Below are 15,795 nucleotides of genomic sequence, written 5' to 3'. Positions count from 1 at the left end.
AAACAGAAGCTTTAAATGACACAATAGACCAGATAGATTTAATTGTTATTTATAGGACAATCCATCCAAAAACAGCAGATTACACTTTCTTCTCAAGTGCACACGGAACATTCTCCAGGATAGATCACATCTTGGGTCACAAATCAAGCCTCAGTAAATTTAAGAAAATTGAAATCATATCAAGCATCTTTTCTGACCAAAACGCTATGAGATTAGAAATCAATTACAGGGAAAAAAAGGTAAAAAAACACAAACACATGGAGGCTAAACAATACATTACTAAATAACCAAAAGATCACTGAAGAAATCAAAGAAGAAATCAAAAAATACCTAGAGACAAATGACAATGAAAACACGATGATCCAAAACCTATGGGATGCAGCAAAAGCAGTTTTAAGAGGGAAGTTCATAGCAATACAAGCCTACCTCAAGAAACAACAAACATCTCAAATAAACAATCTAACCTTACACCTAAAGGAACTAGAGAAAGAAGAACAAAGAAAACCCAAAGTTAGTAGATGGAAAGATCAGAGCAGAAATAAATGAAATAGAAACAAAGAAAACAATAGCAAAGATCAATAAAACTAAAAGCTGGTTCTTCAAGAAGATAAACAAAATTGATAAACCATTAGCCAGACTCATCAAGAAAAAGAGGGAGACGACTCAAATCAATAAAATTACAAATGAAAAAGGAGAAGTTACAACAGACACGGCAGAAATACAATGCATCCTAAGAGACTACTACAAGAGACTCTATGCCAGTAAAATGGACAATCTGGAAGAAATGGTCAAATTCTTAGAAAGGTATAATCTTCCAAGACTGAATCAGGAAGAAATAGAAAAGATGAACAGACCAATCACAAGTGATGAAATTGAAACTGTGATTAAAAATCTTCCAACAAACAAAAGTCCAAGACCAGATGGCTTCACAGGTGAATTCTATCAAATATATAGAGAAGAGCTAATACCCATCCTTCTCAAACTCTTCCAAAAAGTTGCAGAGGAAGGAACGTTCCCGAACTCTTTCTATGAGGCCACCATCACCTTGATACTAAAACCAGACAAAGATACTACAAAAAAAGAAAATTACAGACCAGTATCACTGATGAACATAGATGCAAAACTCCTCAACAAAATACTAGCGAACAGAATCCAACAACGCATTAAAAGGATCATACACCATGATCAAGTGTGATTTATCCCAGGGATGCAAGGATTCTTCAATATACGCAAATAAATCAGTGTGATACACCATATCAATAAATTGAAGAATAAAAATCATATGATCATCTCAATAGATGCAGAAAAAGCTTCTGACAAAATTCAACACCCATTTATGATAAAAACTCTTCAGAAAGTGGGCATAGAGGGAACCTACCTCAACATAATAAAGGCTATATATGACAAACCCACATCAAACATCATTCTCAATGGTGAAAAACTGGAAACATTTCCTCTAAGATCAGGAACAAGACAAGGATGTCCACTCTTGCCACTACTATTCAACATAATTTTAGAAGTTGTAACCATGGCATTCAGAGAAGAAAAAGAAATAAAAGGAATAAAAATTGGAAAAGAAGAAGTAAAACCATCACTGTTTGCAGATGACATGATACTATACATAGAGAATCCTAAAGATGCCACCACAAAACTACTAGAGCTAATCAATGAATTTGGTAAAGTTGCCAAATACAAAAATTAATGCACAGAAATCTCTTGCATTCCTATACACTAATGATGAAAAATCTGAAAGAGAAATTAAGGAAACACTCCCATTTACCACTGCAACAAAAAGAATAAAATACCTAGGAATAAACCTACCTAGAGAGACAAAAGACTTGTATGCAGAAAACTATAAGACACTGATGAAAGAAATTAAAGATGATACAAACAGATGGATATACCATGTTCTTGGACTGGAAGACTCAATACTGTGAAAATGACTATATTACCCAAAGCAATCTACAGATTCAATACAATCCCTATCAAATTACCAATGGCATTTTTTACAGAACTAAAACAAAAAATCTTAAATTTGTATGGAGACACAAAAGACCCCGAATAGCCAAAGCAGTCTTGAGGGAAAAAAACGGAGCTGGAGGAATCAGACTCCCTGACTTCAGACTATACTACAAAGCTACAGTAATCAAGACAATATGGTACAGGCACAAAAACAGAAATACAGATCAATGGAACAGGATAGAAAGCCCAGAGATAAACCCACACACCTATGGTCAACTAATCTATGACAAAGGAGGCAAGGATATACAATGGAGAAAAGACAGTCTCTTCAATAAGTGGTGCTGGGAAAACTGGACAGCTACATGGAAAAGAATGAAATTAGAATACTCCCTAACACCATACACAAAAATAAAGTCAAAATGGATTAGAGACCTAAATGTAAGACCAGACACTATAAAACTCTTAGAGGAAAACATAGGAAGAACACTCTTTGACATAAATCACAGCAAGATCTTTTTTGATCCACCTCCTAGAGTAATGGAAATAAAAACAAAAATAAACAAATGGGACCTAATGAAACTTAAAAGCTTTTGCAAAGCAAAGGAAACTACAAGCAAGACAAAAAGACAACCCTCGGAATGGGAGAAAGTATTTGCAAACGAATCAACGGACAAAGGATTAATCTCCAAAATATATAAACAGCTCATGCAGCTCAATATTAAAAAAACAAACAACCCAATCCAAAAATGGGCAGAGGACCTAAATAGACATTTCTCCAAAGAAGACATATAGATGGCCAAGAGGCACATGAAAAGCTGCTCAACATCACTAATTATTAGTGAAATGCAAATCGAAACTACAATAAGGTATCACCTCACACCAGTTAGAATGGGCATCATCAGAAAATCTACAAACAACAAATGCTGGTGAGGATGTGGAGAAAAGGGAACCCTCTTGTACTGTTGGTGGGAATGTAAATTAATACAGCCACTATGGAGAACAGTACGGAGGTTCCTTTAAAAACTAAAAATAGAATTACCACATGACCCAGCAATCCCACTACTGGGCATATACCCAGAGAAACCGTAATTCAAAAAGACACCCCAGGGCTTCCCTGGTGGCACAGTGGTTGAGAGTCTGCCTGCTAATGCAGGGGACACGGGTTCGAGCCCTGGTCTGGGAAGATCCCACATGCCGTGAAGCAGCTAGGCCCGTGAGCCACAACTACTGAGCCTGCGCGTCTGGAGCCTCTGCTCCGCAACAAGAGAGGCCATGATAGTGAGAGGCCCGCGCACCGCAATGAAGAGTGGCCCCCGCTTGCTGCAACTAGAGGAAGCCCTCGCACAGAAACGAAGACCCAACACAGGCAAATAAATAAATAAATAAATAAATAATAATTAAAGGTGCTAATAATTTTTTTTAAAAAAAAGACACCCTAATGTTCATTGCAGCACTATTTACAATAGCCATGACATGGAAGCAACCTAAATGCCCATCGACAGATGAATGGATAAAGAAGATGTGGTACAATGGAATATTATTATACAATGGAATATTATTCAGCCATAAAAAGGAACGAAATTGGGTCATTTGTAGAGACATGGATGGATCTAGAGACTGTCATACAGAGTGAAGTAAGTCAGAAAGAGAAAAACAAATATCGTATATTAACGCATATATGTGGAACCTCGAAAAATGGCACAGATGAACCAGTTTGCAGGGCAGAAACTGCCACACAGATGTAGCAACATATGGACACCAAGGGGAGAAAGTGGTGGGGTAGGGGTGGTGGTGTGATGAATTGGGAGATTGGGATTGACATATATCCACTAATATGTATTTAAAAAAAAAAAAAAAAAACCACTACTGCTAGTACTTTCAAGACCAAAAGAAAAATTGCATCATCCTATTGCCCTCATCAGTCTAGAACAGAACGTGATGAGACAAAACCATATATACACACCAACTTCATTCCATAAAAAAATACATAGACACTTAACATGGTAAAATTTGCAAGAAGACAAAACAATAAAAAATATATATGGGCTCATAAGCATATAGTACAGGACACAAAAAGGCATTTGGAAATGCAGGGGCATTCCAAGACACACAAGTTGTTGAAAAAGAAAAATCAATGAAAAATGAGAACAATGGTAGTAAAATAAAAAGACCCTAAGGCCTAAAGAGCTACTAACTGGGAAAAAAAGTACACCCACTCTTAAATGTGCCAAAACCCTTTAGAGAAAGTTATTAGCAGAATACCTTATAAAAAAAATTATATAAATATAAGTTGACGTGGAAAACATGTGGGTACTTTTTCTACTTTCACAGTCAGAATTTAAAAATGAGAAAGCAAACTCCAGAGATTACAGACAAAATACCAAGGTGAGAAATGTAATTTGTAACTTCAAGGTAGCAGTGGTTAAACAAATCCTGGGCTAAAAAGCTCAGGGAATGGGGAGACGAGGTAAAAGAAATTCAAACAGAACCATAAAGCCTAAAAAGTGGTTAAGAAGCTCGAATCTGTGCCTGGAAAAGCAGGCTCATATTGCTGTAGTTTAACTATCACCGCAAACATCATTGAGTAGCTACTAGGTGTCAGGTGTCCTGCTGGATGCTGTTGGGAGTAAAGGCATGAGTCAGGCAGCCCCAGCCTCTAAAAGGTCCGAGTCTACCAAAGGAGACAGGACCATACACAAGTAAATCTATTAGAAGGACAGTTGTGAAAAGGATTGTATGAGATGCATAGAGGTTATGGCTGAGGGACAGAGTAGAATATAATACAAGGTCCTGATAACTCTGGACTCAAACAAAGGGGACCTGAGGTCTGGTACCAACTTAACCACAAGCAGGCCGTGCATCTCTGAACAAATCACTCACTCTCTCTGCACTGCAGTTCTCATCTTTATACCAGCAAAAGGTGGACTGTGTGATTTCTGTTAGTTCTACACTCTGTCTTTGTGGCTGAGGTTCTTGGAAGTCAGGGCCTGAATTAAGCTATGAATGTTAAGGCTTTATGGGCTAGAAATTGAGGGCGCGTATGTACAGAGGCAAAGAATGGCAATGGCGTGAGCTGAGACACGAGACCTCATCAACTCACGTGGTAAATGAAAACTGTGTTACCTACTACCTGGGGATTTCACTAATGGTACAGAACATTCTAAATGGACAAAAAAAGAAAAAGAAAATGGATATAAACTTTAGGAAATGTATAAAAAATTAAACAAAATTAACATGAATTATAAAAACACTGAGAGCAACAGAGGATGCACTAACATTTAAATTAAATATAAAGGAAAGCAAATCTTACACTTCTAACAAATATCATGTCATAATATATAGCAGATGAAGAGATGGAGCTATATTTTAAAAAGTCTGAATATCCATGAACCTTTATCCATGTTTGTCTTTAAAATGTATATATGCAAGGGAAATTTCTTCCTTTACGTATTCGAAAAAGGTTATATTAAAAAGAAAAGAGAGATTGGCAGAATTGCAAGAAAGACTCAAGACTTCAGAAATTCAGTGAGACTGATTTGCTTCGAGAGAGGATGCCACATTGCAAACTGTTTATTGCAAGAGGAGAATGACTGAGCAGTGCACTCACCCATGCGGCCATCCGCCATCCATCCAAATATATATACACATAGGAACATACAGACATACATTTGACCATACACAATCATTCCCACTAAAAACACAGTAGCATAATAAGAGCCAAGAGGAACATAAGGATGAGTGAGAAACCATGTCTTGTTGCTTAAATGGGGAAACAAAGCTTACATTCTTATAAGGAAGTAGGGAAGTATCACCATCATATGGGGCCTGAGTGCCACATATGCCAGGAAGAGAAGGACCGGCAGCACGGCAGGCTGGGTGAAGACAACAGCCTCACTTCAGAAACTCTGTAGCCACAAAACCACAGAGAATGTCACCTCTTTTCTCTAAGCTTCCATTGCTTTATGTGAAAAAATACTTAGTTCATAGGGTTATAGGGAAGGCAATAAAATGACAGTGAAAAGCACAGTGCCTCACACGGACTATCTGGTCAGTAGCGGCAGATTAAGAAGAGCAGGAGGAACAACAAAAGAAGTAGGAAGTTGACAGTCAGAATAGGATGTACGTGGAAACCCAGCGAAGGGAGTGATTACTTCGGATCTAGGTCAAGTCCAGACACCGGAGAAGGTGATACAAATAGGATGGTGACAGGTGACAGAAGGGTGTGAGGTGTCATGCTAAGAAAGGACAAGGAGTTGAGCAAAGAGCTGCAGAGGATCAGAGATGATGCCAGTGTCCCCAGAGACCCAGCTAGACAGTGGGAGAACCTCACAGAGTACAGTGACGAGGATGGGGCATCTCAATGCAGGAAGAGTCAGCCAAGGGGACAACTCACCGGAATTCACAGCACTCATGGTGAATCTGACCCCTCGTGGAGGGGTCTGAAGTGCACCCATTAACTGCTTCTCTCTTCCCTCTCACACACGCCAACACGATACAGGACCTGCCCCATCCTGCCCCTCGGGTGTGCATCGACTGTCATACCTGCTAGACCTCCTCACACCTCTGCCTCCTTCTCTGTAAGAAACCCTGTCTTTATTCCCTTCACATCAGAGGGGAGTCCACTGTTTGGCAGCATTTTTGGACACACGTCCAATGGTAAGAGGGAGGGACGACTGGGTGGTAGACACATTTCTACAAGACAGTGGGATGGGGATGGAGGATACAGCAGTAGAAGAGCACTGAGCTATGAATGAAGAGATGAGGGTTCTAGTTTTAGCTCTGGCCTGAACTCACTGTATAACCATAGTCATATAACCCCTAAGAGATCTCAATCTTTATGTCCAAAAGAAGAGCTGCCTGGATGGTTACTTGATGCTTTTTAACCTTTGACAGTCTATACACTATGATAACCACACCACAAATTCTTGAGCTACCTTGTTCCAACACAACTTTGTACTACAAATCACTTTTTATTGTATTGAACTCTCCCATTTGGGGCACCCACCTCTGCAATCCTTCACTCACCTTCACCGCCAGGTTGCTTGTATGGGTTGTACTTGGGCTTTGGAGCAACGACTGGGGCAAACTTCTTCGGTGGTTGTTGTGTGGACACTGAAATGCTGGGGGTCCCAAAGGAATGGGTGGTCTCCATCCGTGCAGACACATGGCCAAGGGGCTCAGCAGAGCTTTTGGGTGGCAGCCAAGATGGGTGAGACATTGTTGAATCTGGAATTAAAAAGAAACAACAGTTGTTTTTAAAGAAACACAAAAATGAAGGCAATATACTTCACTTCGTTATTACTTCTTCTTAACCCATACTTAATAAAATCTTGAAAAAGGACTCTGAGAAGAAGGAGAGAAGGAAGGAAGGAAGGAAGGAAGGGAGGGAGGGAGGGAGGGGAGGGGAGGGGAGGGGAAGGGAGGGGAGGGGAGGGGAGGGGAGGGGAGGAAAAAAAGGAAGAGTTATGAAAAACTTGCCTTAACTGGAGGAGGAGAAAAATTGAACACTCCCCTCAACCAATCTGGAATTCCTCTCTTCCAACAGTTACCTATTTTAGTGCCTAGGACTCTTCAGGAAATAGACATGAGTAAGAAATGGTCCCTAACCTTAAGAAGTTTCTATGGTAGGAGAATCTTATACTAGCAAGGTTGGAAAAAAGCTTCAATTTTATTAATAATCTATTAAAATGATTACCACATCAATTAAATGGTGGAAAGCTACCTAAATGAGGTGATATTATCTAAAGGAGGTAAAAAAAAAAAATAAAGTGTTGCTGGAATGTAGAAAAAGATAAGATCACTTCTTGCAGGGAGCAGAACTAAGACCTCATTAATGAGGCAACCTTCAGACGGGGCCTTGAGTGCTGAGTAGAGGTCGGGCCCGAACAAAGGAGGCAACCTCGCATGAGCAGAAAAGTACACAGTACTTCAGTTTAGCGTGGCTGTGGGGGAATAAGGAAAAGTAGCTAGCAAAAGAACTAAAAATGAGGGATGGAACCAAAGCTTTGCATGCAAGCTTGAGGAGTCCGAATTTATTCTGCAGGCATTAAGGAACCCCCAAAGGTTTATTCTTGAAACAAGGGCATGACTAACGCATGGCAGGACATTTAAAATGATCCCTCTGGCAGGAGCAGGACTGCTCCTCACCAAGGGGCACTTGGAAATCGCAAGGAGGGACACCGTTTGCCGCAATGCCTAGGACAATTACTGGTACTTAGTAGCCAGGGGCTAAAATATTCAACCCCTGTAACGCACAGGGCAGCCCCGCATAACACCCATCAGGAACTCTGCTGAGCGGAGGCCATACAGGACCTTTAGGAAGAGCCCAGCCAGTCCAGGGGCTATCCTACTGGGATTAAAATATACTCTGCGAGGAAAGAAGAACGGTGTCTTGGTGTCAGGGTAAGCCAACCACCCCTACGGGCAGCCTGCAGGCTGGGGCCAAGCCTCACGGACCGCCACTGAGGAGGGCTCTCCAAGTCTGATTGCAAGAGCTCGCCAGCGCGGGGAGGCCCGGAAGCCTCCCTCACCCTCTCCCAGCCCCACATCCACCCCATAATTTATTAATTGGACTGAATTAATTGAGAGGGCTGCATGATTACCTCCAGATGTCTGTAACAACCAAGAAAACTGGAAATGCAGGAAAAAATACAGGCCTCAGCACGTGGCATGGCCAGGGAGAGATGGGGCCCAGCGTGGCCTGGGTAGCATTACACTACGCCAGGAGGGGTGACATGACCCTGAGCAGCCCCACTGCCCTTATCCGCTGTCCCAGGTTCCCCTGATCCCTGTCCTCCTTAACTCACAGAGTTTCATGACAACCAATGAGATGACAACATTAAAGTGTTTTATATACTGTCAACGGCTAAGCAAAGTGAGGGGAGGAAAATTGTTGGAGGTGTAGGTCTCTCAATCAAAGAGGACGACACGAAGCAATGAGGAAGCCTCTAAATTAGGAATCAGGAGGGTTCTGTTACTTAAGCCAGTGGGGACACTGGCTTTTCACTCTGGTTGCAGGGCCTTATTTTCCTCCCCTGCACCTTGTACACATGCTAATGTACACAGACACTTGGTAAATTGTAGGTTCCTTGGAAAAGCGGAGACCATATTTTATACATCCCTAAACCACCATTAAGGCCCAGCACAAAACCAATACAGAAAAACAACTGTGAATCTGGTTTACTCCTGGTTCTTAAAACTGGCTGTGCATTTAGAAGTCTTGGAGATTTTTTTTTTTTTAGATACCAAAACCAAGCTCATCTCTCAGGGTTGAGAAACATTAATTTTGGTTTTGTTTGTTTAATTGAGCCTCAGTTTTCTACTAAAAGGGAATAAAGTGTCTGTTCTACTCTCAACAAGACCAAAGTGAGTATAAGTGGGGAACAAGTAGGATAAAATAAAGATTTGAAAATTTTAACGTGCCCTGCACATTTGTAGTATAAATTTTATTTGTGGATTTTTTAAAAAATGGGTTAATATTATCCTTGCAAATTTTCTATAAGTCTCAAGTTATTCCAAAATAGAAACTTTCAAAATGGGTTAATATAGGATACAGTGATTTCTAAAGCAAAGAGGCACGTTTCCAGAGCAATCGCACATTGCCAATTGACTGTAGAATCCTGGCCTTTTCAGAAATTCTACAGATATAAAGGAACAGGAAACTTCTGGGAGAATATGAAAAATGGAAATGTAAGCATCCATGTGCAAACCATGGACCCCACCATATTTTCAGTTATCCCCAGCACCATATATCACCCTTCCACTGTACTCTCCATGGAGGCAACCCCAGTGACACCTCCAGCGAGTGCCAGGGTCTAGCCAAGTACCTGTCTGCATAAGACCTTAACAGCATTTTCTCAAACCTTTCTTCTATATGTTACCAATGGCCCGGTGACACCACTTCCAGGATTTATAATGAAATTTAATGACCCTGAAGACTTGCTCATTCTGTGTCCACCATCTACAATGCCATTACTTTCTACCAAGTACACCCCCCCTCCTCTTTGTTATCTTGACCCAGCTGAAATGTCTCTGATGCTGTGAACATTTCCCTAGCTCCCTCCAGAAAGAGTAACTTAATTCCCAGGCTCTTGTTTCATACTAATAACATTCCACATGTAAGCTATTTAATCACCTTCCTATCTGCCCCAATAAGCTGGAAGTTCCTAAGTGGTCTCACTATACCAGCACAATGCCTGGACAGGAAGCCCTTAGAAAAATATGTTATGCATGAATGGGTGAATGAATAAATGCTGATCTCCTTGGTTACTCCTCCCTTTCTAGAATCTTCATCTCCCTTCTTAGCATCCACTGATGGAATCATCTCTTTTTTCCCTCCCTTAATTTAGAGATGTAATGAATTGTGTTGATAGATTTCTAGATATTGAACCATCTTTGCAGTCCTAGAAAAAAATCCTACTCAGTCACAGTTGTCGTGTTTTGGTATATTGATGAATTAAATATTCTATTTTACATAGAATTTCTGTACATATAATACTAAGTAAGATCATTCTGTAGTGTTTTCCTCTACTTGTTTTACTTATCATTATTAGGTTTTGATATGGGGGTTCTGCATCCTCTCCTACTGTTTGGATTAGTTTAATGATAAGATTAGAACTATCTGATCTTTAAAGGTTTATCAGAATTCAGTGTAAAGCCATCTAGATATGAAACTTTCTTTAATAATAGAGCTTAATCATATTTCCAAGAACTTCTACAATAATTGTAGCAGTTTTATACTTCTTTTGAGGTCATTTTTCAGTATTTATATTCTGCTGGAAATTCACCCATTTCCTCTAGGTTTTATCTCTGCTCCCCTTCACCCAAGCTACCTCTCGATTAAAAATGATGTCTCATGTACTATGTATCATTTAGATCTGAGCATCACTTCCTACTAGTCCTTGAAGACATAATTCACATTCTCTGTCCTCCAGTTCAAGCTATGTCCCCTTTCACTACATTTCCACAGCACCTGGGATACTGCCGTCATCACTCTCATCACATGTCACTCTGCCTCTCTGCTTGCCTGTATCACAAACTAAACTCTTCAATCCTTGAGAACAGAAGTAATTATCATGCTCTAACCTCACGGCCTAATACATAATAGGCACTCAATAAAAATGTCCGTTAATTTAATAAATGAATAAATTTATTTGCCAAGCCCTAGAGGCTCCAGATAAAGCAAAGTCTCATCCTGTACTCAGATGGTTCAGATTATCATCCTGTCTTCAAGGAGTTTAAAGCCTACCTGAGGAAGATATATTTTTATATGTGAAAAGAGAAAAAGGGCAACACAAAGTATACAAAAACAACAACAAAAAAAACCAATTGGGGTATGTCACAGGATCTAGCACAGGGGTACTTTGAAAGCTAGGGGGCTCTGAAAGACAAAGGAAATAAGCAAAAAGACAATGCCTGAAAATTCTGTGAACTGAAGGAAGAAGCAAGGCATTTCTTTGAGAAGGCAGCAGACCAGCTGAACTGAAATGAGGGACTTAAGAATATTTGGGGGAAAGATCTGGAAGGTTAAAATGAGCCTTGCTCATTTAAAGGTCTTATACAGAGAAATAAAAAGCTAGAACTTTTATCTTTGAACAGGAATCTAACAGGAGTGAAAACTCTACGTAAGAAAAACTAATCTATGCAAAATGGATCCAAGGAAGGAGATAAATACAATAGTATAGACATAGAGTCCCTATGACCCCAGCTCTAGTCTGAGCTTTGCCAGTGTGACCTTTAACAAGAGAGGATGCTCATTTGCAGAATGAATGTCTGTAAAGTCCCAATCAGCTCTAATATTCTAGAGTGCTTTCCTTCTCTGAAATCTTAATTACAGCCCTTCATTTTGATAAATGGGTTTGAGAAAACCTCACAAGTTTAGTGAACGGACGAACTAGAACATTTCCCTGGGGTTTCTCAGCTTCTCAGAAAGAGACCCATGGTAAACAGAGAGATAAGCACTGGTGAGAGCTGGTTTTGCTGGACCAAAACTTACCCTACTCTTACTTCCTCTGGTTCTCGATTGGTTTCACTCTAAGCATATAATCATCATGAAAGCAAGAAGTGAAAGGGAAGATCTACACAGAGGCTCTGAAAATACACAAACACCATCAGAAGAGAGGAAAACAAATGAAGTGGCCCTCCTCTAAGCACGATGCCTACTGCTGATGGGAGTTAAAAAGCTGGGGCTCCCTAAGCACTGGTCTTTCAGGAACTGTCATCAAATGCAAAGCAATTAAGAAGAACCTAAGAGGTTTCACTTATTGCCTCTCTGTCGCTCTTCTGTCTTTTCCTCCTAACTGTTCAGTGGGTACAAGAAAGCTACAGACTGACAATAAATAGAAAGTGTCTATTGAGGACTTACTATATGCCAAGCAATTTTCTACTGGCCACATAATCATTCTGACTATTACATGAGGTAGGGTTATCTTTCTCCATATTTAGCAGATCAAGAAAGTAAGGCTCTAAGAGTTAAATAACTTGCTCAAGGATACACAGCTAAGAAAGAGCAAAGCTGAAGCTTGGACACAAGTCTTGGACCCAAAAGCCATGGTCTTCACCATGGTACTACCTGTCTGTTTGGAGGAAAAAGAAAACACCACAATCCAAAGAAAGTCATCACTTAGAAACAGGAGATTTTGCTTTCACATCCATCCCTAGCTCCTGCACCCTACCTGCCATAATGTCTTCTCTATTTTGTTCCATCAAACCTAACTATCATGAGCCCCAGGATCACAAATGGATGAAGCCAAATTGATTAGACACAAGAAAACACAAACAACTGAAAAAGGCCATGTGACGTCCAAGACCCTTCCTCTATGGGTGGGAAAACCTAGGGCTACAGGTAAGGTGACATTTAATACTAAAAATGGCTACCAAGCCTCTCTAAAGATAGCATGTGAATGACAAGTCACTGTCATCCACAAAAATAGAATGAACTAGTGTTTGCTCAAGTTTTGCTTCTTTTCTAAAATCAATAACAAGGGAGTTCCCTGGCGGTCGAGTGGTTAAGACTCTGTGCTCCCAAGGCGGGGTATGGGTTTGATCCCTGGTCAGGGAACTAAGATCCCGTGTGCTGCATGGCGCAGCCAAAAAAAAAAAAAAAAAAGCTTAAAATCGATAGTACTCTTCTTCAAACATTTACATAGCTCACCAAACTTTAAAAACAACCAAGCCCCGTTGTATGGTTATTATCTAACACCAGGTGCTATAAGCTTAAAGAAGTGGTTTTCAAAACTGCACACTAGACCCATCTGGGAATCTTTATGTATGTATTCTGATTCAAGGGTTGGGAATAATTGACTTAGAGTGTTTATTTTAATCTTTTGATTATGTTGCATCAGTCCTTAAATCTCCCTTGGCAATTAACCCAAGCAAGGCCTGGCTCTTGGTCAATGTTTGCTGAATAAATGAATGACACTGAAGGAAGAGACAGGTATGAACAACACTATTTTATTGGTAGAAGAACTGAGAGGCTGAGGGGCTTTGTGACTTAAACATCAGAAGTAGTTGATAGCCGATTAAGTTTAGGATTCGTGTCCCTTAGCAACATTTTCTCCACTTAAACAAGCAATTAAGATTTAAATAACACTGTCCTATACCTTTGGAGATTTTTCACGATCTTCCCTCTTTGTATAAAAGTCAGTGCCTTCCTAGAGTTTCAAAACTGCTTTCTTAAGAGGCTATTAAAATGGTACACTGTGCTTCCCTCCCTAGACTACAGCTAATTATCCTTTTCTACATCTTGGTCCTCAGCTGCAAGATACCTGATCTTCTGAATTCAGACCCAGCTCCCAGTCTCAGCTCTGCCATGAGCTCATAGCGCAACCTTTGCTCTCTCTGGGATCACAGTGACCTCCTCTGAAAATGATGTGACTCGATTATTACATGAATGCTAATAACAACTCTACACACAAACTCATGAGTCTAGGGAAGATCCTGACTGTAGAACTAGCCAGAAACAAGTAAAAGTCAGCCATGAAGATTCCAAATCATCCATAATTCTCCTCTTAGGTCATCAGTGAGGAAACACAGCCCTCTTTTTTGTTGTCGTTGTTCTTCTTTTTTTGTCACCCGTTTCCCTGTCTCTTCAATCCTCCCCATTGTGGGAGGGAACCTTAGAATGATCTCAGAGATTACCAAGGTATCAATCAAGATTTATTATGCACAAGTAAATAAGTACTTTAGGCAAACCTTTTCCGAATGGTGTAGGTAAGTCCCTACCACTGTAGTTACGAAGCAGATATGTTGTGGCATGTGATGGAAGCATGGGAAGACAACGTTAAACAACAAGGCAGGCTGAAAAGTGCACACAATTGTTAGTTGAATAGCAAACGTAATCACTCTTCCTCTGATGAGAGCTGGAAGGGCAAACATGATCTGCCACGGGCTGAAAATGTCAATGCATTCACTCCACTTCTCTTTACAGGCAACTCTGGCCCCGCACTAGCTAAGTGCCCCACTCTCTGCATGGATAGCTGGCATTACTCGGAAGGGGTGACGAGAGAACAACTCTACAGAAATGCCAAACCTTTATACAGACTATCTGACAGACAGATGGAAATACTGGAAAAAACGCTGGACTGAGATGCAGAGGACTTGGGTGGATTTCCAGCACAGCCACTAACTGGCTCTATGACTTTAGTCCCTTGACCTCTTTGAACCTCAGTGTGTCCCCCTATCTGTAAAGCGAAGATGAGATGCCCGCTACCATTCCTTCCAACCCTCATGTTCCGTGACTCCCCCTACAAGTCCGCCAGCTGAGCGAGCTGAGGTTTCTTACAAAACCGTCTTCACTCCTATGAGTCCCCTTGACTGGGGGCAGTAGAGTGAGGGGAGGCAGACCAGGAATCAACAGGTTAAACGCCAACCTGCCTTGCACAGAGTTAGTACGAATACAAATCAATGCTAAAGGTGCAATCCCTATGACTGGCAACACAACTGGTGGCCAGAAAAACCCAACTACATTTGCAGATGCCAGTAAACTAAGAAGCAGAAAGAGGGAGAAGCATCAGTCCGTTCAAGTAAACATTTGTCTCTGATAAAGAATTGAGGCGGAATAGAGACATAATCCACATTGCACTGTCACTTCAGATTCAGAATATCACACGGAAAGGGAACAAGCGACCCTGACAGTGAAACAACAGCACTGGAAGACCAGGCCTCTCAGAAGATGGTAAAGGAGAGAATGGAACCAAACCAATTACTACCTCATGGGCTTTTATTTGCCGCAACTGGGTGACAACAGCCAGCACAGGCTATTCAATGGCTAAGAAGTCACAGGGAGTTGCACCTGGATTCAACCCTGTTGTTCTGCTTCCAGAAGGTGTCTGTGGTGGAAAAGTTTCACTAAACAAGTGAGAAACTCTTGCTTACTGTTGGATAATAACTAGAAAGAGTGGGTAAAAGGCACTGAAATAGACATAGGATTAAAGAATTTCTCTTCCAAAAGAGTCAGCACCCACGCCATTGGAGATCAGCACTGAAGTCATGTGACCCCAACTTTGCACTCCAGGTCACCTTTAATGACAATGGTTCTGCTTGGCTAAGTGAACAAGAAAATATGTACCCTGTCTGGACCTCAAATTCTCCAGCTCTGATAAGCTCAGTGCTTGTGACCACCTAGAGGGGTGGGATAGGGAAGGTGGAAGGGAGACACAAGAGGGAGGGGATGTGGGGATATATGTATATGTATGGCTGATTCACTTCGTTATACAGCAGAAACTAACACACCATTGTAAAGCAACTATACTCCAATAAAGATGTTAAAAAAAAAAATTCTCCAGCTCTAAAATAATGAGCATTAAGAAGGTGATCTCCAACATGCTATGTTCT

At 40.8% G+C, this 15,795-nt stretch overlaps 1 protein-coding gene across 4 annotated transcripts in view; it reads right to left on the bottom strand.

The window, feature by feature from the left end:
• LPP (LIM domain containing preferred translocation partner in lipoma) overlaps window positions 1–15,795 on the bottom strand; it is a 711,048-nt gene that overhangs the window by 470,492 nt on the left and 224,761 nt on the right. For all 4 annotated transcript variants that reach the window (XM_057545523.1, XM_057545524.1, XM_007195224.2 and 1 more), the window contains one exon: window positions 6,988–7,188. In XM_057545523.1, the coding sequence (XP_057401506.1) occupies window positions 6,988–7,180 (193 nt within the window). In that variant the 5' untranslated portion in view covers window positions 7,181–7,188. The remainder of the gene's footprint in view (window positions 1–6,987; window positions 7,189–15,795) is intronic.

Source organism: Balaenoptera acutorostrata, chromosome 4, assembly GCF_949987535.1.
Source record: "Balaenoptera acutorostrata chromosome 4, mBalAcu1.1, whole genome shotgun sequence".
Classification (NCBI taxonomy): Eukaryota; Metazoa; Chordata; class Mammalia; order Artiodactyla; family Balaenopteridae; genus Balaenoptera; species Balaenoptera acutorostrata.
Note: the sequence above shows the minus strand (reverse complement) of the source record. Positions and strands in the feature narration are given on the sequence as shown.